Source organism: Eptatretus burgeri, chromosome 18 (assembly GCF_056783735.1).
Source record: "Eptatretus burgeri isolate ZD-2024b chromosome 18, Ebu_testis_v1, whole genome shotgun sequence".
NCBI classification, from domain to species: Eukaryota; Metazoa; Chordata; class Myxini; order Myxiniformes; family Myxinidae; genus Eptatretus; species Eptatretus burgeri.
In genome coordinates, this window is record NC_140978.1 from 915,000 (window position 1) to 940,126 (window position 25,127).

A 25,127-nucleotide genomic window follows, 5' to 3' on the forward strand; every position below is an offset into this window, starting at 1 on the left:
GCCTTACGGTTTTTTTTTTTGTTTTTTCATGGTCCAAAAAATTGGATTTTTAAATAAAATTATTAAATCGGTTGCTTCTTTGAAGTGCAGAAAGGTTTGGGTGTTTAGATTCCTTATTGAGTGAGAAAAAAAGCAAACTGCATTAACTGTATCGAATGTCGATGTATCATGCACTTCTCCATATTCTGTGCATATTTGTCATATCTTGTACTCCCAGGGAACAGAATTGAGTAAAAAGATGAAAGTCCTGGAAGTGCTTTTTTATTCTACCATAGTCAAAAGCTGTCCTACTTATTGCTGTTCTTTTCTTTGTTGAAGAAGTGAAACAAATACGCGAGAGAGAAATAAAGGATTTTCATAATACTGTACATTGTGAATGTTGATATGCACTCTACAATGCCATATCCAAAGTTCCGACTGAGTTGGTGCCTATCTATGGTCTGTGAGACATCAAACATATTCTTGAAACTTAGAATAAACAGGCTTTTTTCTGTCTTTCTATGTCTGTCAATGTCTACACCACATAACTCTAGGTTTTTACAACATTTCATCCATTCTATCAAAAACCCTTCCAATTTATCTCTCCTTTCACTCCAACTTGATTTATCTTTTGATTACAGATGTCTTTGTGCCCATCTCTCCCCTTAGGCTCTAGCAGTGCTGGGGGTGCTGGCATACATTCATGTTGCCTTCTCCCGATCTCCAACCCTTTGCTTGGATCATGTGTATGATTCGTGGCCACGAGATGGTGTCTTAAGAGTACAGCTGGAGAGAAACTCTTCGCGTCCTCCTGTGACTTTTGAGGTCTTGTTTTCCACATTGCTTTGTCTTTTAATTATTAGGTTATTGTGCATGCCAGTCAATTGTTACCTCTGCCACGGAAGGTGGACGGAGGTTAATTTTTTTTTTTTACCCCCGTTTGTCTGTCTCTCTCTGTCTGTGAACAAGATATCTCAAAAAGTTGTAGACAGATTCAGAAGTAATTTGGTGGACAGGTTAGGTGTGTGACAAGGACGAACTGATTCGATTTTGATGAAGATCTGAATCTGGATCCAGATCCGAAAATTTTTAAAGTGATTCTTTACCATTGAGTAATAGTGTTGTGGGGCCGGGTATCGGTGGCGAGTACGACCACTAGGGGGAACAGTAGAGTCGGCTCCACCGAACACACCGGAATTTACGTCATGACTCTCGGATAAATCCGAAAGGCACAGGTCCCTTACTGGACCATGAATCGCCAATAATTCGATCGCGTGGGGTAGGGTCAATTGCCAAACTTCAATACACCCAATTACCCACGCGGCAAATCTCCCGGATCCGTCTCGTGTCATTCCGACCTCATTGGACAGGCGTGTCTGGCGATCTCCCGACCGTCCGAGATTAGTCGTGGGGGGGGGGGGGGTGGTGCTCATGTCTCCACTGCTCGACCAGGAAGTCGAGCAGTAATATGTTGCGTTGGCTCCCCATTAGCCGAGAGGCGACAGACGTGCTCGCACCCCTCCGATTGGCTGAGAGGGTCGCCATGCCCGTATTTAGAGTGAAATCCAAGACGCCAGCATCTGAAGAAACCCCGCCTGGCACATTGGACTCCGCCCACAGCTGTGCTTGACACACATGTGCATGGGAAAGGCCTATGGTGAAGAAGCGAAGATGGGCGTTGTTGTTCTTGTTGTTGTTGTTGTTGTTTAAAATGTAAAAATCCTAACTATAAAATAACTAACAGTGCACATACTATTTAACTCTACTGCTAATCTACGTCCCCACGACAGATTCCATGTCCGTCCATGTCTCCCAAAATCCATTTTCCATTCTAAATCGATCCTAACATTTCCCACTAACTTGTTCCACGGGCCCCATGAGGAACTGTTCCTGCCCCAAGAGGCCGGTCTATCTACGCTAAACCCTTTCCACTAACTATTGCTCCTTTGCCCAAGCAAGGATGCTTGCCACATCCTGGTGGGGGCCGTGTATTTGGAGCGAGGCGTTTTTTTCTTTTCTTACACAGCCAAGGCAGCGGTCTGCAGCTCACTCGCTCGTCCCTTCCGTCGGGCACTATGTGCAGCCATGACGTCACCTTGCAAATCGCACCGAGTGCTCGCTTTCGGGGCATCCGCCATGCGAGCCGACGTGCGCTGCTCACCCGAAGCTCGCGCTGCGAGGTCCGTGCTGATGACGTCACTCGTACACGGACCCTGCGTGATTTACCGTGTCGTTCCCGCGACTTGCTCCGCGCATCTCGCGCACGCCTCTTGCGCTGCGCAGCAGGTGGAGCCTTGCACACGCGCTCGCTTGGGGACCCGTCCGTTCCAAGTTCACCCAACACTCGCCGACATTTTCGCCGTTCACGTGGCCGGCTTGTGTCCAACATGGAGCGTTCTTGTGCCGGATTGTGATCGCCTTTGATGTTTCAAAAAGTTGTGTACGACTTGTGACAAAATGAGGTGGACAAGACTTGTGACAACTTAGGGCATGAGTTGGGTAGGTGAAAAGAACAAGACGATTCGATTTTGGTTCCAGCACAGATCCAGATCTGGCTTATCAATAGGATACAAAACGTAAACTGTTCAGCCTGGTGGAGGTATGTGCTCTACTGAGTGTTGTTCTATTTTAGCTATGTCGTGATTTGATAAATAATGCTCGCAATGTCGACATACTTGGCGAAGCATCCTTGTCATAGTACATGACCACTTGTGCAATAAATGTTTCTTTTTTTTAACCTTTCATATCTTTCAGCTTGATGTGATAAATATACTCTTTGTAGAGCGAGGTGATGGAGGGAAAAACTGCAACATGCGAACATGTGACAGTGAGGCAACAGGCGTATGAAACATGAAAGTACAGGAAAAGAGGAGGGAAGCAAACACAAGAGCGAGAATTGCTTTGCAACGCATGTCCCCAACTGATGTGATATTTTCTCAGTCCAAACAGGGCATAACTGAAAAATTGATGAAACGCCCTGAAACTCGAACTTGTTCTGCAACTTATCATGATGAAGCCATGTACCCAGTTTTAGTTGAATATGTTAAAGGGTATGGGGGAAAAGTCAGAAAAACCACAGGTGGGACAGATGGAGAGCAAACCGGTAGTCCCCTCAGAAACTTGTAAGGGACTAATAATCTACATGAGGGTTCAGTTGGGGGCATGGACTTAATAGAGGTGGAAAAGCTTATGGTTAGGGTTGAGGTTAACATAAGATGAGAGTTTACCACCAACCTGAAGCCCTGGAAGAAAGAGTGCGATTGAACAGACACAGGAAGGCAGTTTCAGAAACCGGAGAAAAGAGGAACAAAGAGTGGATGTGGGAAGTAAGCCCAATTTTACTTCAGGAACATGAGATTCCTGGAGGACCTTGGGAGGGTTGAAGAGCTGAGAGAACAGAGGCAGTAAAAGACCACCAACCTGTCTGCAATGTGAGGGTAACAGGCCTCGTGCTTCATTGTGCCTCCAATAAAGCCTCATCTGAATTGCAAATCAAATCAAAAGCATTACATGTACCATTGAATCCAGGAGAGAGTTAGATCTCGTGTAGAAGTACCAGCAGAGAACCATACTCCATTGAGCTACAGGCAAAGGCCTTGTAGGCGGTGATTAGCATTGACAAAATTTTCCAAAGAATGACTGGAAATGACAGATTATGCCCAGTATTTGGTTGCTTTTGTAGGTCAGCTTTGCCTTGGGGTCAGGGCAGGAGAGGTCATGGCTGGCAGGGAGGCATAAAGGTTCAAGAGCCTGAACCTCGTCCAGTGACTGATTTTGAAAATAGATCATCATCCAAGTATCCAAGTAAGATGCGCTATATTAAATGGTCATGCAACATGTGGTAAAGTTTTAATTTTCTCCATTGAACGGTTTTCAATGTACGCTCTTAACACTGGAACTTCCACTTTATAACTGCTGGCAGTGATGACTGGGTACGAAGATGTCCCACTTTGATGCAAACCCACTTTGATCGGACACCTGACCCATTAGGTCCTCTTCATTCAAATTAATTCAGAATGGGATTTTAAAAAAAAATTCAAATCGCATAGGCAAAACAAAATAGGTACTGCATTGGGGAGAAGTAACCCAAGCAAGCAAAAGGCAAAGTTGAAATCATCAGGCCGAACTTGGATTAGGTTGAAATTTAAAACGTATATTCCCCATCACCACAAGATCATAATTTTGAAGTTTCACATCAATTGATGCAGTGGTTCATGAGAGAATTAAAAAATATATTTTCCTTCAATCCAATATGGCTGCCAAACTATGTTACCTATCAATTATTCATGAACACCCTGGTATCTTCAAGGCTTGGGGAACGTGTGTAAAGTTTCCCCTCAATCTGTCCAGCCGTTCCGGAGAAGATGATTTTGAGACGTTTTAGGGTAAATCCAATATGGCTGCCACACCATGTGAACTATGACATCATAGTTGGGGACCTTTTTGTTCCTCGTGGATAGGCGGTTATACCTGCAAAGGTTCTCTTCGATTTGTTCAAGCTTTTTGGAGAATATTTTGAAGGTTTTTTTGATTTTTACTTTTTATTTTTTTTAAATCTGGCTGCTGAAACACGTGACCAATGACGTCAATTTTTTCCTGTTGACCAATTTATCTCCAGATGACTGAAAAGTTTTCATACTGATCAGATGTATCATTCCACCTATGCAATTATGACGTCATAACGAAGGCACCGATGACGTCATTTTAAAAAATCACACTTATTCCACATGAGTATTTGCCATGTGCCAACCCTCGTCAAAAAAATAGAAAAAAGAATATCTACAAAAATACTTTTTTTTTCCCTATTTTTTCATATGAAAATTTTTTTTTAATTGAGTTTTTGAACAAAAAAAAAATAGGAAAAATTAGGAGAACTTTTTTAAATTGCCAGTTTTGGAACCAAAAAAGGAAGATTAAAAAAAAAAATACATATTAAAAAAAAAAACAAAGCTATTTTTTTTTTTTTATTATTTTTTCCCATTTTTGTTCCAAAACTGGCTATTTTTTTTTTTTAATTCTCAAAAAAAAAATTTGGAACAAAATATATAGGAAAAAAGGTGAAAATAGATTTTAAATAGCCAGTTTTGAACAAAAAAAGGAAATAATAGGAAAAAAAATCTTTTTAATTGTAAAAAAGTAGGCAAACTTTTGAAAAAAAAGTCAAGAAAAATAGTGAAAAAATAGCAAATCTCCAAAATTGTAAAATAAAAATATAAAAAAGGAAAAGAAATCTATATTTTTGATATTATTTGGGGGAAAAAATGGCTTTTAACTCGCACTGAAAAAATAGATGAAGCTTAGTGTTAAGCAAAAATAGACTAAAAATTTGGAAAAAAAAAATTTCCTTGCTGCAAATTGACTTGGGAAGTTTCATTTTTTTTTTCCTTGGTGCAAATCCACTAGGGAAGTTTCATTTTTTTTCCCCTTGGTGCAAATCGACTTGGGAAGTTTCATTTTTTTTTTCCTTGGTGTGACCTAAAATAGTGACCTAAAATTGCCTTCAGTCAGGTTTGCCTTCGATGTTGAGAACTGCTTGACCAGAACTGCATCGCGACGGGATTGATTGTATCAGGACAGAGATGCTGGCTCGGATAGCTGCAGAGATGAGATAAACCTGTACATTTGAGAGAGTAGGCCTTTGTGAAAGTATTCCTATGTAGATAGAATATCAGATGCATCGGCAATGTATCCTTTTGAGAGATTGCAGGTTGTAGTCCCTGCCAGTTTTGTCTGTGTGGATAGCCAGATTTTTCGGGATACAGGACGCTCTCGAACAACATCCAGAATGTGCAGCATGAGTAATAACACGAGAGCTTGGCTGGAAAATTTGTCATTACTCTATCCAGAAGGGATTGTTACCATACTGTTACCGGAGATGCAGGTTGTAAAGTTCTCAGATTGGTTCAATCCCGAGCACAAATAAATACATACACATGTCGCAGATATGGTGGAAAGAAAGCCATTTAATAGCTGTAAGAATGCTGCAGAACTTGGGATGCTGGCTGATCACTAGAAAGAAAAAAAAAAACCTGGGCCAAGAGGGGGTAGCAGAGGGTTGTGAGGGAGTGAGTGGGCAGTGAGTGAGTGAGTGAGTGAGTGAGTGAAACATGCAGGAGAGGCAAAAATGATAAAAGGGTACAAGAGAAAAGATAATGGTGAGAAAATAACAGGTGGAGGAGAAGAAACAATAGATATGATATAATATGATATTAGTTCCATGGGAGGCTACATACAGAGAGAAAATAGCAGGGAATGAGTATTAAGTGTCGGAAAGGGTTATGCGTGCATGTGTGCGTGTGCATTGATTTGGTTGTTTTAAAGAGGCACTTGGCAGAGCAATCTTTAAAAATATTCAGAATCCTTTTTATTGTTTCACATTATTCCAATTCTTGCATGTCTCCAGGAACCAGAGACTCCACCTAGCACTTCCCTCTTTCCCAATGATTCTGAAAATGATATAGAAATGGAGGTAGATGCTGTGGAGGAAGACGTGGAAGACGTGGAGAGCTACGCCAACAGCTCTATACAGGTAAGACTGAATTGTTACCTGGATTATAATTCTGCTCTTACATAGAGGTTTAAAAATAATATTATCACTGTTATACCTACAAGTTTGTTTTTATCAGGGTTGTTTTCCCCTAATGTGTGCATGTAATATGCCTGCCAGGCCGTTAGTTTCATGTGTGATTTTGCCATGCTAAACAGTCCTTGGAAACTCACAAGTGTGTGCATGATACAACAGTGCGTATCTATTCTAATAAAGGGAAATGTGTGTCAGTGTATCTTTCGGATATCGTCTGGACCAAACAAAGGTCGAAATCTGTTGTGAAATCTGATAATTTAAAGAAATAAATGAGTCTAATAACTTAGCCAATAAAACCTATTGTTTAATGTGTTAAAAAAAAAAATTCCCTCCACGACCCTGAAAGACAAAAAAACAAAGCAAACACACAGTTTTATGTATTACTGTTTATTCTAAGCATATATGAAAGATCATGCATAAAATTTTTTTTAATGAAATTATAGCAAAACAATTTTTTTTGCATAGCCTGGGGCTAAATTAGTCACGACTGCATTGTTGGAGTGGAATTTCCCCTTTAATTATAAATTACCCTTTATTTGAAACATATATGAAGGATCATAGATAAAAACGTTTTTATAACAAAATTGTAGGGAAACAAAAACCTTGCCGGGTCAATCTGACCCATGAATGCATTCGTGGGGTTATTGCATTTTTAAAAATAAATTTTCTCGTGATCATGAGAGAAAAAGCCAAAACCAAACACACAAAGGAATATGCATTAGACTTTGTTCTAAACATATATGAAAGGTCATTTGTAAAAATGTTTTGTTAGAGCAAAATATAGGTTAACGAATACTCGGGTCTATCTGACCCACGAATGCATTAACGTAAAGTTTTTTTTTTTTTCACATGAAATTTTTAATGACATTTTTCGAACAATCCTGAAAAAAAAGTTCAACAAACACACAGGAATGTGTGAAAGATCATACAAAATTTTTTTATTAAAAAAGTTGCAAGAAAACAAAACTCTGCCTGGTCAATCTGTCCTGTAGGGCGTGGCTAAGTGTTAAGCAAGTGTTAAGCCACGCCAAGTGTTATGTTTCCTCCTCCATACTGTGGAAGCAGTTTCCTGCTACCTCAAGACAAAGAGATGTAAGTTCACATACAAGCCGTTTATTCAGTAAAACAAAAGACACTCATGTGCACAGAAGGAAGAATTTGACTCTCAATGGTATTGCCAGCCAAAGACTTAAGGTTACATAGCATATTGAGCGTTTATATACAGTTTTTACCAAGATATCAGATGAAACTTTGTTGACTTCAAATATGCCACATAGGTTTTGGTTTGTTTTTCAGCTTCAAGGAGAGGGGTGTGGGGTGGGGGGGGGAGGGGTACGAGAGAGTCATTGTTTTGCCCTGCTGACTACATGATCACAGGTCAATGCTTCACTCAACAGAGAAGATTTAATAAATGTTTACGACTAAAGTAAAGATCATGTCTATTTTCTTACTGCTTTCATCAGCATGTATACTTAGCTTTCTCAACATGTATACTTAGCTTTATCAGCATGTATGTTTATTAAATTATTTCTCAAAATAACAAAACTAAGTTAATTTTGCATTTTACATGATTATAAATTCAATTAAATAGTCTAATTTCCACAATACATACACAAGAAAATGTGAAATTTCCAGAGGATTAAACTGATCTTTTTCTACTATTTGGAGAATTATATTGAGTGAACAAAAAAAATTTCAGAACACAAAATTCATCAGCTTCATTGAGCTGAATGATTTAATGCATTCACTGCTCGACCTCACACCCTGTCCCCCAGAGGGAATGCTGATCCATAGCGTCTGCCAGATCTGTGTATATTTTCGGATGTTTCGTGATGTGCTCTACAGGGAATCAGAGCAAATCTGGTAAAAACAAAAAAAACCGGACGTTTCAAAATAAGGTAATAATGTTTGTGCGAACCTCTAATCGATATATCACGTGACACATGCACAGACCAGCAGGCAAAATGGCGCATTTTCTGCAGTGTTTATTTCACGAGAGATTAATTTTGCGATGTCTCCAGGGTTGTTCTGCATTAAGCTGCAACTTTTTTGTGGATGAAGTCATTTTATTTCATTAATTCATTTTATTTCATTAATTGCTGCGTGTGCGGTGAAGACCGGCTTTAAAGTTAAAGGGATCCTTTCTGGTATGCAGCGACAGCGTGACCTTATCAACCATTTTATTGGAGTGCTTGCATGAGTGCTTAAGCCACTTGCTGGGCGCCCATTGTCGACAGCAATACCACGCCATGTTGTTCTGAGTGAATCGTTCACTCTCTGCGGACAATTTTGCCGCGCCACGTCACCCTGAGCGAGTTGTTCGTGCTCTGTCACCCTGAGCGAATGGTTGGTGCTCCGTCACCCTGAGCGAGTGGTTTGTGCTCCGTCACCCTAAGCGAGTGGTTCGTGCTCCGTCACCCTGAAAAATTGATGATGTTATCGGTCATGTGATTCAGCAGCCATATTGCTTGTTTGGTTTTTTAACCTTGAAAAATCTTCTTCTCTGAAGTGGCTGAACAGATTGAGGCAAAACTTTACACATATAACTGCCTTTCCATGAGGAACAAAAGGTTCACACATATGATGTCATTGGTCATATGGGTTGGTAGCCATATTGGATTTACCCTCAAACCAAAAAAATACACCACTCAAAAGAAGGCCTGGTGAGGTTCTACAATCTCTGTTTGCTCTTTTTCTTGTTTCAATTGAATTGCAGCAAGTCACTGATTTACACCATGGATGTGTTCTTAAAACCTGCAACGTTATATGAAACGATGTTATTCGGATACGAATTTCCCATTTACAGTACATCGTGTTATAATGGGGGGATGCAGGTTTTTTTTGAATACCTTGTCAAGGCTCGTATGAGAGCTAACGCACAACGCACAGCAAGGGGGGCATGAGACAAGAGGGGCGGGAGTAGGAAGGACAAAACAGTGGGGAAAAGAGACATGAGATCTGTGGAAGGGAGAGGGATGGGGTGGGGAACATGGGGAATACAAGATGGACATTACAGGGACTTTCAGGAAGGAAAGCAGGGAATTTGAAGGAGATGGGTTTGGGTGGATTATCGGGGGTAGAAAAGATCGAGGATTTGGACGGGGGATGATAAGGGGTGGTGGTGAACAGCTGTTTTGAAGACCTGGAGGGAAGAATGGGATTGAACAGAGTGAGGGAGTTTATTCCAAAGGCAGGAAAAAAGAGGAATGAAAGGGTGAAGGTGAGCAGTGATTCGTGATTTTGGTAGTTTTACCAGAAGGGGGTTGTTGGCGGACCTTGAGCGCCCTGCGGAAATGTGGTGGGGACAAATCGCAGAGAGAGCAGGGGGGGCGAGGCTGGAGAGGAGACGGTAGTAGACAGAAAGACCACCAACCTGCCTGCGGTGAGGGAGAGAGAGGCCCAAAGACTCAGCCTCATCGCGGGAGATGCCAATGATCTGAAATGCCTTGGTTTCCACAGCGTGAAGCCGAGAAAGGTGGGAGGCAGGAGCACCAGCCCAGAGGGGAGAGCAGTACTCCATCAGGCTGCGGACGAAAGCTTTGTCAGTGGTCAGGAGCTCAGGTGGGCCGAGGAAGGACTTTGCATGACTGAGGATTCCCAGTCGGCGACTGGCTTTGTAGGCGAGGTTTGAAATGTGGCTTTCTCAGGAAAAGTCATGGGAGATCATGAGACCCAGAAGCTTGAAAGAAAGGGCTTCTTCCAGAGGATTGTTGAGAAAGTGGTTGGGGGGGGGGGGAGTTCTAAACGGTCCTTTCGGAGAGACATAGTGAGAGTGTACGATTTGTCCGGATTGAAAGACATGTTCCACGTGTTGGACCAGTTTGTGATTTTACCCAGATCTGCAGTGAGCGAAGAAGCTGCTGCATGCCGATCTGAGGGATGACCAATGGTACGGCAGAGGGTGGAGTCATCAGCAAAGAGATAAAGAGGATTTTCCAGGGAAAATGGGGAAAAAAAAATTCCAGGCGTTGTCAAGGCAAACAATTTTTGGTCACCCAAACTTTACTTAACCTTCACTTTAGTACATATTAGAGTTAAAAATTGTACAAAGCCATGCAGAACACTATTGAAATTATGTCTTTATACAAATAGACAATTTAATGGTGTGGGGAGAGGCAGGCACTACCACCATGCTTCGGTTTAACGTCTGAGCCTGCTAAGCGACATTCTGATACTCCTTCACGCCCGCAACCTAAATTGCATTTTGAGCAGTCACCGCACCAGATGTGGTGTGCCTTCCGTGCGGACGCTAAACATCCCATGCCCAATCTGTCCTTTAACGGACGATTAATAAGTAAAGCCATTTGCATTCAGGGTAACTCAAATCACTCAGCGACCAAGTGACTTCATGTGTGTATTTGTTTGATAAGTTAACAGGCAGAGAGAACAAAGGATTCAAAAGCATTTATTTACACACTTTTGAATTGGAAGTATTAAGTTGACTTGTTCAAAGTTTGGGTGATTTGTACTCCAAAGCCAAAACCATACCTCATTGTCTGCACGAGATGCATTCTTTGACACAGAAGTGGGGTTGAGGGGTTCTCCAACACCGTCCTTATTGTCACCATGTGATTACTTACTGTATTCCAAGATGAAATTCATTGTGTGGATTTTTTTTTTTTTGTATACCTTGTCGAGGCTCGTATGAGAGCTGTGATATTGATATGAGACTTGGCACGATTGTCAAGGCTGTGTAGGCATTTCTGCATGCTTTGTACATTGATGATTACCGTATTGCCATATTTTGCATGCCACATCGTGAGCAAAAGTGCACTGAACTTCAGGGTAGATATGTGAAATAATCAATCCAGTCATCATCTTTGTGTATTGTATGTATCTATTACCTAGTACAATAAAGTCCGACACAAAAATTCAAAAACACCTGTGCATGTGTGCTTGGACGTATGTCTTTTAACAATTTATACATATATATATATATATATATATATATATATATATATATATATATATATATATATATATATATATATATATATATATATATATATATATATATATATACACATACAGTATACAGCAAGTTTCCACTTTATGCCATTGGTGTATTCCTAGAAAGTGCGACAATAAGCAAAACGACATTAAGTAGATGAGATATTCCCATGGACGTCGTGCTATAATGGGTGGAATGCGTTCCCAGGGTACATTTTTGGTCACCCTAACCCAGCATTTCTCAACCTTTTTACCCTTGTGGAACCCTTGAAATAGTTTTCATCTCTCAGGGAACCCCTGCATAAAAATTATTATATACCATTATTAATATCTAGCTCTTTTATATTTTTATCGTAGTTCACGTGGTAAATATAATATATTTTTTTTCGGATACCTGGATTAAGGAAAAAATGACCCTCTTTTTGTCAAATTTATTGGCAATGAAAAAAAAAACATACTGCTCGTTTATGAGACCTCACACCGAGGTTTTAATTCGCAAAAAAAAAAACACACCTCATGCAACTTGATAAACAAAACTTAAACAAATAAAGCTGAAGCAATAAAGGTAAACAGAAGAACTAACCTTGAGAGAGACTGACTTCGCGCTAGGAAGCACAGAGAAGATAGATGGACACCGTGCATGTGTCCCGTACTTGAGTCAGTCACTCAATGATGCACGAATCCGCCGCGTACAGGACGTCCACTAACCAGTGAGGGCGGTTTCACACTGGCGCCATATAGACATCGTTAAATACATTCCCTATGGTTGTTATAATTGTAAATAATATAAGAGGTTGAAGCCTCTATTATAATAACCAAGGAGTTTCCAACAATATGCCATAAGTGTATAGTAAAATTACGAATATTAAATCAAACAAAAACTACTCAAAAATACATTAGCCTATTTATTACTGTTTCTCGTGGAACCCCTAGCGACCTCTTGGGGAACCCCGGTTGAGAAACACTGCCCTAACCTAACTTTAACCTCGCTTAACTGCATACGAGAGACAGATATTGAACAAATCAATAAACACAAATGAAATGAGCAGTTACAGGGGTACTCACTAAAATATAGGACCAAGATTGCTTGAGAAGTGAATGGTGGAGTGGAGGAGTTATAGGGAGGTAGAGGCATGCCTGCATGTCGTCATCTGAAGATATCTTTTCGGAGGTGTAGAACATTGGTGGGGGAGAGTCTATGCTTGATGTCGGAGTTGATGACCTGGGATTGGCTGATGTTTGAGGCTTGAAGCTGTCGATACTAGTCTGGTATGCTTGCATTTTTTTTCGATTTTTATTTTATTTTGCATTTCCTTGTAGTACTGGCAGCTTTCTTCTATCGCTCTCTTAAACTGGCCACTTCCTTCCGTATTTGGATAGTTGTCGGCAAATATAGCGATCGCTTTTTCTATATGGATGAAGGATGCCAGCATTGCATTTGTTGTCATCTGTTTTGGAGGCGGTGTCAGAAGTTCAGCTTCTTGCTCATGCTCAAGTGCTTAAGCCCATTGTTGTTCAAGTTGGGTCAAGTCCTTGTTCATCAGGTCGTCCCCGTGTAACTCGAGTAGTTGAACCACATCTTTCTCATCCAATGTTTTTTTGCAAGTTGGGCACAAAAATAGTCCATGGAATGCACTCGATATCGAACCGATCGCGAAGGGAAAACACGTGCGATTGAGGCCAACCCAAGTTACCACTAACCCTAACCGTTGATGTTGCACGAGGGTGGGACGTAAGCGGGCGCGGCATCGGCTGGATTCGGCACGACATCCGCTCCACAAACTGATAATGATGTGTTATGTATTCAAACAACGTAAAGTCGATTTTGGCATGATTTGTAGTAAACTCTGTTCCCTAAGTTGTTGGAGACGTTCTAGCAAAACGACGCTATTTGGCATGATGTACTGTATATCAGTGAGTCCTCTACTCATGTAATGCAACGGTTTGTTTTTTTCCTTAAAATCCACTCCCCCCCCATGCCCCTCCCCAGTTTGAGCTTGAGATGGAACCGGGAAGAGTTGTTCCTTATAATACTGAGCTGTTAGGAGGTGGCAGAGGGACCTTAACGAGATCTGGAAAAGCCATTGCGAAAATAAGACGTCCCACATCACTTCCTCATTCTCTTTGGACTTCTCTCCTGGGTGGTTTTTCCAGCCAAACAGGTTTTGCATCAATCACCTTATCCTTTCTGACTATTGGCCTTTTGAAACGAGAGACATTTCATTGATCTCTTGTCTACTTTTTTCTTGGTGATATTACATACGTATGTAACTTATACTCCTGCATTCAGTGGCAACAACATCAAGACCTACTTGATGTACTTTTATGTACCTTTACTTCCCCTCCGCCCCATCCTCCTTTTTATTTTTAATATATCTTTCAGTGAAATAGCGGCTTCTATCGATATTTGTTTACGTGTTGTTGACATTTTTCTTCCTCACATTTTGATTCTTCTCAGAGGCCTGCGTGTTGGAATTTTCTCTGGAGTATGGATTTCTTCGGCTTTCCCATGCTACTCGCCATCATCTCAAGATTCCAGTGATGGTCGTTACTCTTGGTAAGCTCTCCATATGTGTAACGCATGTACTTGATATTCTGCCCCCCCCCACTCCCAAAAAAAAATCGCTGACAATTTGTTTTTGATAATCCTTTTGTTAATTAGTGAATTTCCATTTCTTTTGCTTTATAATTGGTCAACAAGATTTGAATGTGCATTCCAGAATACAAAGAAGTTTACATTCTAACATTTTACATTTCTTTCACATGGGTGATTAGTTTTCAAATAAACACTGTATGTATCATTCATTAATTCATTCATTTCATATGCAGCCTGTGCCTGCTCGGAGTGTAGCTGAGCCACTGATGCAGTGGCCCCTTTCGGTTTGGGCAGGAATTAAGGAATTTTAAGGTTAAGTCACTCAAACCTTTGTGCCTCACCATCTGCCATGATCTTTCTTGGGCAGACCATATTTCCAAGATGGCCTCCAAAAGCCAGCCATTGACTGGGCATCCTTCATCTTGCAAGGTCTTTGATTGGCCAGTCTAAACTTTTGACAACCAACAAGGTCTTGATTTGCATCTTCATGGAGTACTGCTGTCCCCTTTGGGTTAGTTTCCCTGCCTTACACCTTTGCCTTCTTGGTGCCATGGAAAGTCAGGTCAGGTCAGGTATGGGAGCATGTGCCGCAGCAGCGTGTCGCTGCGTCCACTTTCCGACGGTACTCCAGGAGCCTCCGTCTGGCCATCCCCCAGGCAGACGTCTGGCCCATCACATCTCCTTGAGATGCTAAACAACCTGCTGCAACCATGAGGCACGTGGTCAGCCCATTGGCCTCCCCCACTCACGAGGCTCCCTCGCTGAGGGAACCTGGTGAGCAGGGTCAGCGTCAAGAAAACGAGCCAATTGAATGGTCCATGAAAAGTAAGGCCCTCAAAATAATTGGGATCTCCCGTGCCAAAGCTGAGTTTCTAGGCCTGTTACTTTCACATTGCAGACAGGATGGTGGCCACACTGCATTCTCCATCCTCCTTTTTGGTGTTGCACCCTCTCCTCTCGAGGCTCTGTCCCTCCCATATTTCTGCAGGGTGTACATTGTCTGCCAGTAACCCGTTTTTGTTGAACTTCCAAAATACCTCCACTCATTTGTTCCTCTTTTCTCTCACCTGTGGAACCAACCTCCCCATTCTGTTTAATCCCATTCTTCCCTCCAAGGCTTCAAGACAGCTCTTCACCACTACCACCCCTCATCCATTCTCATGATCTCTTCTACCCCAAATGACCCCTTTCGCAAGCACTCCCTTTTCCAGGTTATTGTGACTCCTCCCCCCTCTCCCTCACCTCTTTTTTTTTTTTTAATCGTCACTTGTTTTGTTCCTTTTCTGTTTCATCCCCACTTTCGTCTTATTGCTTTGTGTCATTCAGCTTGTTCACCCCCATGTGTCCTCTTCCCCCTCCCCTTGATCTCACTCTCACTTCTACTCTGCTGTTGGTGTTTCCTCCTTTTCATTTTGTTCCCTTCCATTATGTTTCAGCTCTTTCATGAGTCTTGGTCATGTACTTCAAAATATATATTCCCCCTTTTTGTGGGATTTGTTCATGACTCCCTCGCCCCCCCCGGCCCTCGAAGGGGCGGTCCAGGCCACTAGAATCCACCCCAATATAAATCCACCGATGTGGCGATCTCTTGTCTACTCTTCACAAAGGGCATCGTGGGATCTTTCACGTCCACGAACTAATGTCGGCAGACGGGACGCCAAGTTTAACGTCTGTCCGAGGGACGGTACACGCATTGATGCCTCGCTCTACCTGCAAAACGCCAGGATGACAGTTTGTAGCTGTGCTGAGATTCAAGCTCAGGCTAGACGGCTCAGAGGCAAGTGCGCATACCTCTCGGCCATCCTGCCAGCCACAAATTTTATGTGTTATTTGATTAATTTCTGCTCGTTCTGTCAATCCATATCGATATACTGTATGTGTGCATTTAGTTATTCATTGCTGTCATTCTGCTCCTCTTTCACCCAAGACCCCTTAAGGGAAAGTTGCTTTGGCGATTCGTTGAGCCGTGTTCTCCTCGACTCGTTTCTTGGATATGATGATGTCCTAATGGCAAGCGTCAAAGCCCTGGCTGAAGGGCAGGAGAGCAAGGGTGAGAGGAAATCTTTTGATCTTTTGACAACCAACAAGGTCTTGATTTGCATCTTCATGAAGTGCTGCTGTCCCCTTTGGGTTTGTGCCCCTGCCTTACAATACGTGCAGTGTATCTTTTGATTGCGAATGTAAGTGAAATGCCATCGGTCATCTGGGGTGAACACATTGATGGAGAAAATGGCAGCTCGGTAAATCTCACTCGACGAGATGTGGCCTCTTTAAAATTAAATATTTTTGCATCAATAAGTTTATCACTTTTAAACTTTATGATATTTTACTGGACTATTTCGAGTTTGAGGTGTTTTTGACATATCTATTGTGGACTCTGTCATATTGACGCAACACCTGCGCTTGATCAGGCTACCTCAGGAATGTAGTGACTGGTGAACATTACCGCTTTGTCTCAACCTGGATGTCTCGGTTCTCCTACATTGCAGCAGCTGGTATCATGTTGGTGTTTGTAAGTTGCTTTCCACTCATCTTCAAACATCCAGCACCTCGACTCCAAACCATCATCCTTGTACTTATCACTGTGGGTGCAAATGTTTCCGAGTTAAAGAAATCTTATTCCCACAGACGCTGTCTGTTTCCATGCTGCTGCGTTACTCCCACCACCAGATCTTTGTTTTTATTGGTGAGTCTTTCATCTTCTACTTGCTGTTTTAACTCTTTTTAGATTATTTCTCCAAAATAAACTCATCGAGTAGGTCTCAGTGTCTGGCTGTCCACACGTAGGTATGTACATTAACATTTGACGAAAACATCTCCTCACAAACAACCTGACTGATATGGACCAGATTTGATACGATGCATCAGGACAGCAAGGTCTCATGGGGTTGAGCTCCCCATGTGGATGTTCCCCCTATAAATGGAGTGAAAGGGGGGTTTGCCACAAATATTGGTATTTTATTCAAAAATCTTCTTCTCAGAAACCGGCAAACAAATCCAGACCAAACTCACCACAAGGCATTGGGACCATGTCCTAACCTTGAGTTTTGCTCCTTGTGGCCATATCTCCGCCGGAAAGAGGGCCGCAGGGCCCTCATTGGACGTGTTATGGAATATGGCTCTCTTCTGTCGCTGGTATTGTGGCTTCCCATCTCTACCCCCCCCCCACTCCCCCCACATTGAGGCCGTGCTATGTGAAGCTCTCCTTGTCATTGATATTTGTGTCTGAGGGTGTGCCGATTGTTCATTGCAGACATGTTGGATGGTCTTGCAGGTTTTTATTTTTTATTTTTTTACTGGCTCAATTCTTTCCTCGTCCTCTCCTGCTTCAAACCTCTTGCATTCTTCCAGAAACCCTTTCCTTATTACCCTTCCAAAGTCTAAACTTAACGTGAGCCTCCATGTGTTTATCCCCAACTTATTTCACCTGTGAAATCATCTTTCTTCATCTGCTGTTCAAAGCTGTTCCCCCAATGTTTCAAGTTGGTTACCCATGGCTACCTCCTTTTGTCTCCCATTTCTACCTCTGACCTTTACTCCAGCCGCTGAGACCACGTTCTCACCATTCAAGTGTAGCCCTCCCACCCCCCTCCCAACTCCACCCCCTACCTCCTCTTCTCATCCTCTTTTTGTTTTCCCCCCCATCTCCCTGTTTTTCCTTTTGAACCAGTTTGTATCTGTTGATCATTACCACCAAAGGGGCATGGAAGTTATGTTTTGTGTGTGTGTGTGTGTGTGTATGTGTGTGTGTGTGTGTGTGTGTGTGTGTGTGTGTGTGTGTGTGTGTGTGTGTGTGTGTGTGTGTGTGTGTGTGTGTGTGTGTGTGTGTGTGTGTGTGTGTGTCTTTGTCTGTGAGCAGGATATCTCAAAAAGTTGTACACGGATTCAGACGAAATTTTGTGGACAGGTTGGATGTGTAACAAGGACCAATTGATTCGATTTTGGTGAAGATACGAGGATTATTTAATTTTTAAGTGATTCTTCACCATTGAAAGATGGGGCCAAAAATGATATACAGTATAGCATGATATTTCAAAAGTTGTGGACAAGTTATAACAAAACGAAGTGGGTGAGTTGGTTCGGTGACAAGAACAATGTGATTAGATTTTGGTTCGGGTCCGGATCTAGATCCGGCCTATCAGTGCGATACAAAACGTAAACTGTGCAGTCTGGCAGAGGCGCCGTTCTAGTTTATTATGTTATTTTGCTCTTCCATGAGGCTTTCAAATCTATTTCAAAATTTTCTGTTAGAAGTCCTTCCTTTTAATTATCCTGTCCCTGGCTGCCGGTGATTTGCAATTGCATCCGTTTGTCTGTCTTTCTATCCAAGCCATAACTTTTTTTACCATTTGAGCTTTTGACATTAAATTTTCAACTTAAATTTATGATGCTTAAAATTTATTTAAGAGAGAGAGAGAAAATGAAAAAATTTATGTTGCAAAATGTCAAAGGACAAAGTCACAATGATTAGAAATAGGCCTTGTCAGCTCGGCAGCTGCTCCACCTGATGGCCAAATCTTTCAATCGCTTCTGATTTTCTTTATTTATTTACCAATTGAGTTTCAGTGTGTGCGTCTCGGCCATAACATTTTTACCATTCGAGCTTTTGTCATCAATATTTTAACAAATCTCTATGAGGAGAATATGGAGAACACTAAATAATTAAATTCACAATTATTATTATTTTTTTAGCAGTTGTTTTCATCAAATTTCGTTTGAGTACAAAGCAGATGTGGCAGGCTTTTGCATCTGAGATGTTTTCTAGCTTTCTTTTTTGTCTCTTTCTTTTACGACGACCCCCTCCAGTTGACCTGCTGCAAATGCTGGAGATGAACCTCACCCTTGCCTTCCCAGCAGCTCCTTTGCTCACTGTTATCCTGGCTCTTGTTGGTAAGTGTTATCATCTGCTGTATTTTTTTTCGTTTTCTCTCTGCCTTCCCCTCTTTTATTTTCCACAATTTTATTTTCCCTCGTCTACGAGACTCCTTGCTTTTCCGTAATGCCAAGCCTTCTTGCTCCACCCCTCCCCCCACTCCTCCCTCTTCATTCCATACATCCCATCATGTACCCAATTATTTCCTGCATCCTTTATATGTATATATTCCTATATATATATATATATATATATATACATACATACATATCTTCTTCTTTCGGCTGGTCCCATTCGGGGTCGCCACAGCGGATCATCCGTAAAATCCACATTATGTTTTATGCCGGATGCCCTTCCTGACGCAACCCTGGTCGCCTCTTACGACACAGGGATATGGTACACCTATTTTAACCGGGGTATACACCGGCCCAGTACACTGGTACTCATTTCGCCGACCTCGGAAGGATGACAGGCTGAGTGAACCCCCTGGTGTATTAATTCAGTGGCCCAACGGGGATTGAACTCAGGACCTTTTGGATCCCAAGCCGCTGCCCTAACCACTGCGCCAACACCAGGCTGTACATATATATATATATATATATATATATATATATATATATATATATATATATATATATATATATATATATATATATATACATACATACATACATACATACATACATACATACATACATACATACATACATACATACATACATACATACATACATACATACATACATACATACATACATACATACATACATACACACACACACACATATACATACATACATACACCAATGAGCCAAAACAAACATTATGACCACCTGAAGGTGTCCTGTGGTATCTGGCACCAAAACATTGTGGTATCTGGCACCAAAACATCTGGCACCAAAACAAAAACCAAACAAAACCACAGATACCTGTGGTATCTGGCACCAAAAAGCAGCAGATCCTTCAAGTCCTGTAAGTTGTGAGGTGGAGCTGCCGTGGATCGGACTTGTCGGTCCAGCACATCCCACAGATGCTCAATCGGATTGAGATCTGGAGAATTTGGAGGTCAGGGCTCACCGTGAACACTTCATCATGGTCCTCAAATCATTGCCGAACAATGTGTGCAGTGTGGCAGGGCACATTATCCTACTGAAAGAGGCCACTGCCATCAGGGAATTCCATTGCCATGAAGGGGTATACCTGGTTTGCAACGATGTTTAGGTCGGTGACACGTGTCAAATTGACGTCCACATGAATGGCCGGACCCAGGGTTTCCCAGCAGAACATTGCGCAGAGCATCACACTCCCTCCACCGGCTTGTCGTCTTCCCACAGTGCATCCTGGTGCCATCACTTCCCCAGGTAAACGGCGCACACGTACACGGCCATCCATATGATCTAAAAGAAAATGGGACTCGTCGGACCAGGTGACCTTCTTCCACTCCTCCAAGGGCCAGTTCCAACACTTGCGTGCCCATTGTAGGTGCTTTCGATGGTGGACAGGGGTCATCATGGGCACTCTGACCAGTCTACGGCTACGCAGCCTCATACGCAACAGGGTGTGATGCACTTTGGATTGTGACACATTCCTCCCGTGACAACCTTTTAAAGTTTCTGTGACTTGTGCCACAGTGGACCTTCTGTCAGTTCGGACCAGATGAGATAGCCTTCGTTGTCCTCACGCATCAATGAGCCTTGGGCACCCAACACCCTGTCGCCGGTTTGTGGTTTGTCCCTCCTCGGGCCATTGTCGGTAGGTACTCAAAACTGCTGACCCAGAGCACCCCACAAGCCTTGCCGTTTCAGAGATGCTCTGACCCAGTTGTCTGGCCATAACAATTTGGCCCTTGTCAAAGTTGCTCAGGTCTTTACTCCTGCGCATTTCTCCTGCACCCAACACATCAACTTCAAGAACTGACTGTTCACTTGCTGCCTAATATATCCCAACCCTTGATCGGTGCCATTGTAACAAGATAATCAATATTATTCACTTCACCTGTCAGTCAGGGTCAGGTATGGGAGCATGTGCCAGAACAGCGCGTCGCTGCATCCACTTTCCGCCGGTACTCCAGGGGCCTCCGTCTGGCCATCCCCCAGGCAGATTCCAGGCCCATCCCCATCTCCTTGAGATGATGGTTAACCTGCTGAAACCATGAGGCACGTGGTCGGCCCACTGGCGTCCTCCACTCATGAGACTCCCTCGCTGAGAGAATCTGGTGAGCAGGATCAGCGTCAGGAAAACGAGCCACATGTCCATACAGCCGCAACTGACGCTCACGGACTATGCAGGTAACAAATCTCATCCGAGTCTCTCTCAGCAACCGCTCGTTGGACACAAAATCTGACCAGCGATAGCCAAGGATTCTCCGAAGACACCTGGTACCAAAGGAATTAAGTCTCCGTCTCAGATCCTTGGTCAGAGTCCAAGTCTCGCACCCATAGAGCAAGACTGGAAGTACCAAGGACCTGAAGACTCGGACTTTCGTCCTCCCGCACAGGTACCGGCAGCGCCACACCCCATGATCCAGTGAATCCATGACTCCCCAGGCCCGACCCAGATGTCTATTGACCTCTGACTCGCAGCCAGCAGAGACATGAATATCACTGCCAAGGTAAGTGAATCTCTCCACGACCTCAACACCCTCACCACAGACAGGCACAGACAGGACAGCAGCATCCAAGATGTCACCGAAAGCCTGGATCTTAGTTTTGACCCAAGAAACCCGCAATCCCAGCAGCTCCGACTCCTCATTCAGCACCTCGAGGGCCCCCAAAAGGATGTCTAAAGTGTCCGCAAAGATGACTGCATCATCTGCAAAATCAAGGTCCGAGATCTTGACATTCCCAAACGATGCACCGCAACTTGATCTCTCCGACATCCTCCCTAAAATCCAGTCCATACAAGTGCTGAAAAGTGTGGGGGCAAGTACACATCCATGACGAACTCCAGTAACAACTGGAAATAAGTCAGAGATGGTACCACCACACTTCACAGAACTCTCAGTACCAGAGTAGAGTTCAGACATCAGATCGATCAGTTTTGGTGGCACCCCACGAAGACCAAGATTCCTCCAGAGGACATCCCGATTCACTGAATCGAACGCTTTACAGAGATCAACATAGGCTGCAAGCAGCCCCTGCCGAAACTCTCGTCTGCATTCGGTGAGGACACGAAGAGAGATACGAAGGGCAAGGATACGGTCAATCGTTGACCTCTTTGGTGTAAAGCCTGACTGCTCTGGACGCTGGTGCTCAAGCAGATGGTGGTGAACCCTATCAAGAATTATCCGAGCAAAGACTTTGCCCGGCACTGAGAGCAGCGTCACCCCTCGGTAGTTGTTGCAGTCTTGGCGATCACCCTTCCCTTTCCAGAGAGGGACAACAAGGCCCCTCTTCCAGTCAGTTGGGATGATGCCTGTGTTCCAGGCAGAGCACAAAACTGCATGCAACGACGCGAGTGCAGCATTTCCACCAGCCTTGAGAAGTTCGGCATGGATGCCACAGATCCCTGGAGCTTTGCCCCGTTTCAACTGGTTCACCGCAGCCCATGTTTCCACAAGCGAAGGTGGACCACAGTTGATTCGAGGGTCAGCAACAGGGATTGTAATACCCTTGACGTCCAACTCGACAGCTGGGGGATCAGCCTGGTACAACCGCTCAAAGTAACCGGCCCAGCGGGCCTTCACTTCAGACTCCTCTGTCAAGTGCCTACCACTCTCTGCTCGAACTGCAGTGCTCCGAGGGATGGGCTTGGATGAACGTAATGCGCGAATTCCCCTGAAAGCGGGACAAGAATCACCTGTCCACAGGTGATGCTCTACCCCCTCACAGATTCCTCGCACATAGGCCTCCTTGTCCACCCTCAGTGCGCGTACAGTTTTACGCCTCAGCTCCCTGAACAGCTCAGCTCTGCCATTCAGCCTGGCCCTGCGACTCTGGTCAATGGTATCCAGTGTCCCTTGAGAGACAAAAATTCTTCTTTGCCCTGCGGTGAGCTCCAAGACATCCACCGGCAACATCAAGGACGGTAGTCTTGAAGGCGCTCCACAACTCTTCAGGACCCCCCAAAGCACCCAGACCCCCTAAGTGTCCACTTAGCCTGTTCGCAAACTCCTCAGCTACTCTCTCATCCCTGAGCTTGCCAACATCCAGCCTAGGCTGGGATGGTACCATTCTCCAGGATTTAAGGTGCAGCTTTAGAGTTTTTTGTCAGGTCAGGTTCGATCTGTGACCTGCTACAGGTACCATGTAAACCTGTACTAACCTGTTCCATCGTCGGGTTGTCGGCGACTAAACCGTCTCCCCCACCATGTTTTCTTGTGAGGGGGGTGTTTGGATATGGACACCCAGCAGGATTAAAAACAAAACCTGTCAAAGGGCGGAAGAGCTCCTTGTGAGCCAACAGCCATCCATATCTAGTGCCCAACTGTGTCTGCAGACGTCCTCCTGCAGTTGGGTTACTTCTTATTAGGAGGTTGGTGGCAGGATTTGCACTCCGGCCACCGTAAAACCCTTCATTCCGCAAAACGCAAAATAAAAACGCAAAAAAATCTGAAAACCCACTCCGTGGGAGTACCTCCTGTGCAGCTTCCCTTCGCAGGGCAGCTCACCGGATGACGGGATTGGGGCAAAGCCTTCGGGACCCCCAATCTTTGATAGGAGGGAAACCACGGGGTAACATCCCTGGGTCAGATTGCGGGAGAGTGTGTCGGAGTGGTGCTGAGGTGTCGTCCACCAGACGGCGGTCTCCTTGGGTTAACCTGAGGCGGTCCCTTCGGGTATGTGCCTGGAATGTCCTATCCCTAAGAGAGGATGATCACCTGTCTCTGTTATCATCTGAGCTCAAGTGTTTGGACATCGGGATTGCAGCTTTCTCTGAGGTTCGGAGACCGGATTGCGGCGAGATAATGGTGGGTGGTTACACCAACTATTGGTCTGGTCACTTTGATGGTTACCATACCCAAGGAGTTGCTGTAGCTCTGTCCCATAAGCTGACCCCAATGATAATTGAGGTAACACCGGTCAACGAGCGTATTATGAGATTAAGGATTCGTCACTCCTTAGGTGTCATTTCCCTGGTCTCTGTTTATGCTCCGACTGAGGCGAGTGATCTCACCGTGAAGGATGCATTCTACGCTACACTCGAGTCTGTGGTTGATCAGTGCCCCAGACGAGATACACTTCTAGTCTTGGGGGATTTCAATGCATCGACTGGAACTGATAGGGATGGTTATGAGGTGTGTGTTGGTCCCCATGGGTCAGGAACTGTGAACCAGAATAGCACTAAGTTCCTTGACTTTGCAAGAAGTCATGGATTTAGGGTGGCTGGTTCATGGTTTCAGCGCCCACAAGCTCATCGGTGGACTTGGTATTCCAACGCTGGCGGTGTGGCAAAGGAGATTGACCATGTCCTCATTGACGGTCGTTGGAGGATGATCCAGAACTGCAGGGTCTACCGGAGTGCTCAGTTCCTCAATACTGACCACAGGGTTGTTGTAGCAACTCTAAAGCTGCACCTTAAATGCTGGAGAATGGTACCATCCCAGCCGAGGCTGGATGTTGGCAAGCTCAGGGATGAGAGAGTAGCTGAGGAGTTTGCGAACAGGCTGAGTGGACACTTGGGGGGTCTGGGTGCTTTGGGGGGTCCTGAAGAGTTGTGGAGCGCCTTCAAGACCACCGTCCTTGATGTTGCCGGTGGATGTCTTGGAACTCACCGCAGGGCAAAGAAGAATTTTGTCTCTCAAGGGACACTGGATACCATTGACCAGAGTCGCAGGGCCAGGCTGAATGGCAGAGCTGAGCTGTTCAGAGAGCTGAGGCGTAAAACTGTACGTGCACTGAGGGTGGACAAGGAGGCCTATGTGCGAGGAATCTGTGAGGGGGTAGAGCATCACCTGTGGACAGGTGATTCTCGTCCCGCTTACAGGGGAATTCGCGCATTACGTTCATCCAAGCCCATCCCTCGGAGCACTGCAGTTCGAGCAGAGAGTGGTAGGCTCTTGACAGAGGTGTCTGAAGTGAAGGCCCGCTGGGCCGGTTACTTTGAGCGGTTGTACCAGGCTGATCCCCCAGCTGTCGAGTTGGACGTCAAGGGTGTTGCAATCCCTGTTGCTGACCCACGAATCAACTGTGGTCCACCTTCGCTTG

The 25,127-nt window shown here is 44.1% G+C and overlaps 2 protein-coding genes across 4 annotated transcripts in view; one reads left to right on the forward strand and one right to left on the reverse strand.

The window, feature by feature from the left end:
• The window catches only part of TMEM259 (transmembrane protein 259), a 60,446-nt gene that overhangs the window by 22,418 nt on the left and 12,901 nt on the right, over positions 1-25,127 (forward strand). For 2 of the 3 annotated variants that reach the window (XM_085864015.1, XM_085864013.1), the window contains exons 2-9: positions 649-804; positions 6,383-6,508; positions 13,503-13,674; positions 13,971-14,069; positions 16,036-16,158; positions 16,520-16,620; positions 16,737-16,794; positions 18,915-18,998. In XM_085864015.1, coding sequence (XP_085720141.1) covers positions 649-804; positions 6,383-6,508; positions 13,503-13,674; positions 13,971-14,069; positions 16,036-16,158; positions 16,520-16,620; positions 16,737-16,794; positions 18,915-18,998 — 919 coding nt within the window. The remainder of the gene's footprint in view (positions 1-648; positions 805-6,382; positions 6,509-13,502; positions 13,675-13,970; positions 14,070-16,035; positions 16,159-16,519; positions 16,621-16,736; positions 16,795-18,914; positions 18,999-25,127) is intronic. The other variant, XM_085864014.1, reaches the window with a different exon arrangement.
• Positions 6,521-25,127, reverse strand: part of LOC147008454 (uncharacterized) — a 59,349-nt gene continuing 40,742 nt past the window's right edge. The window contains exon 6 of the mRNA XM_085864016.1: positions 6,521-8,422. Within this exon, the coding sequence (XP_085720142.1) occupies positions 8,320-8,422 (103 nt within the window). The 3' untranslated portion in view covers positions 6,521-8,319. The remainder of the gene's footprint in view (positions 8,423-25,127) is intronic.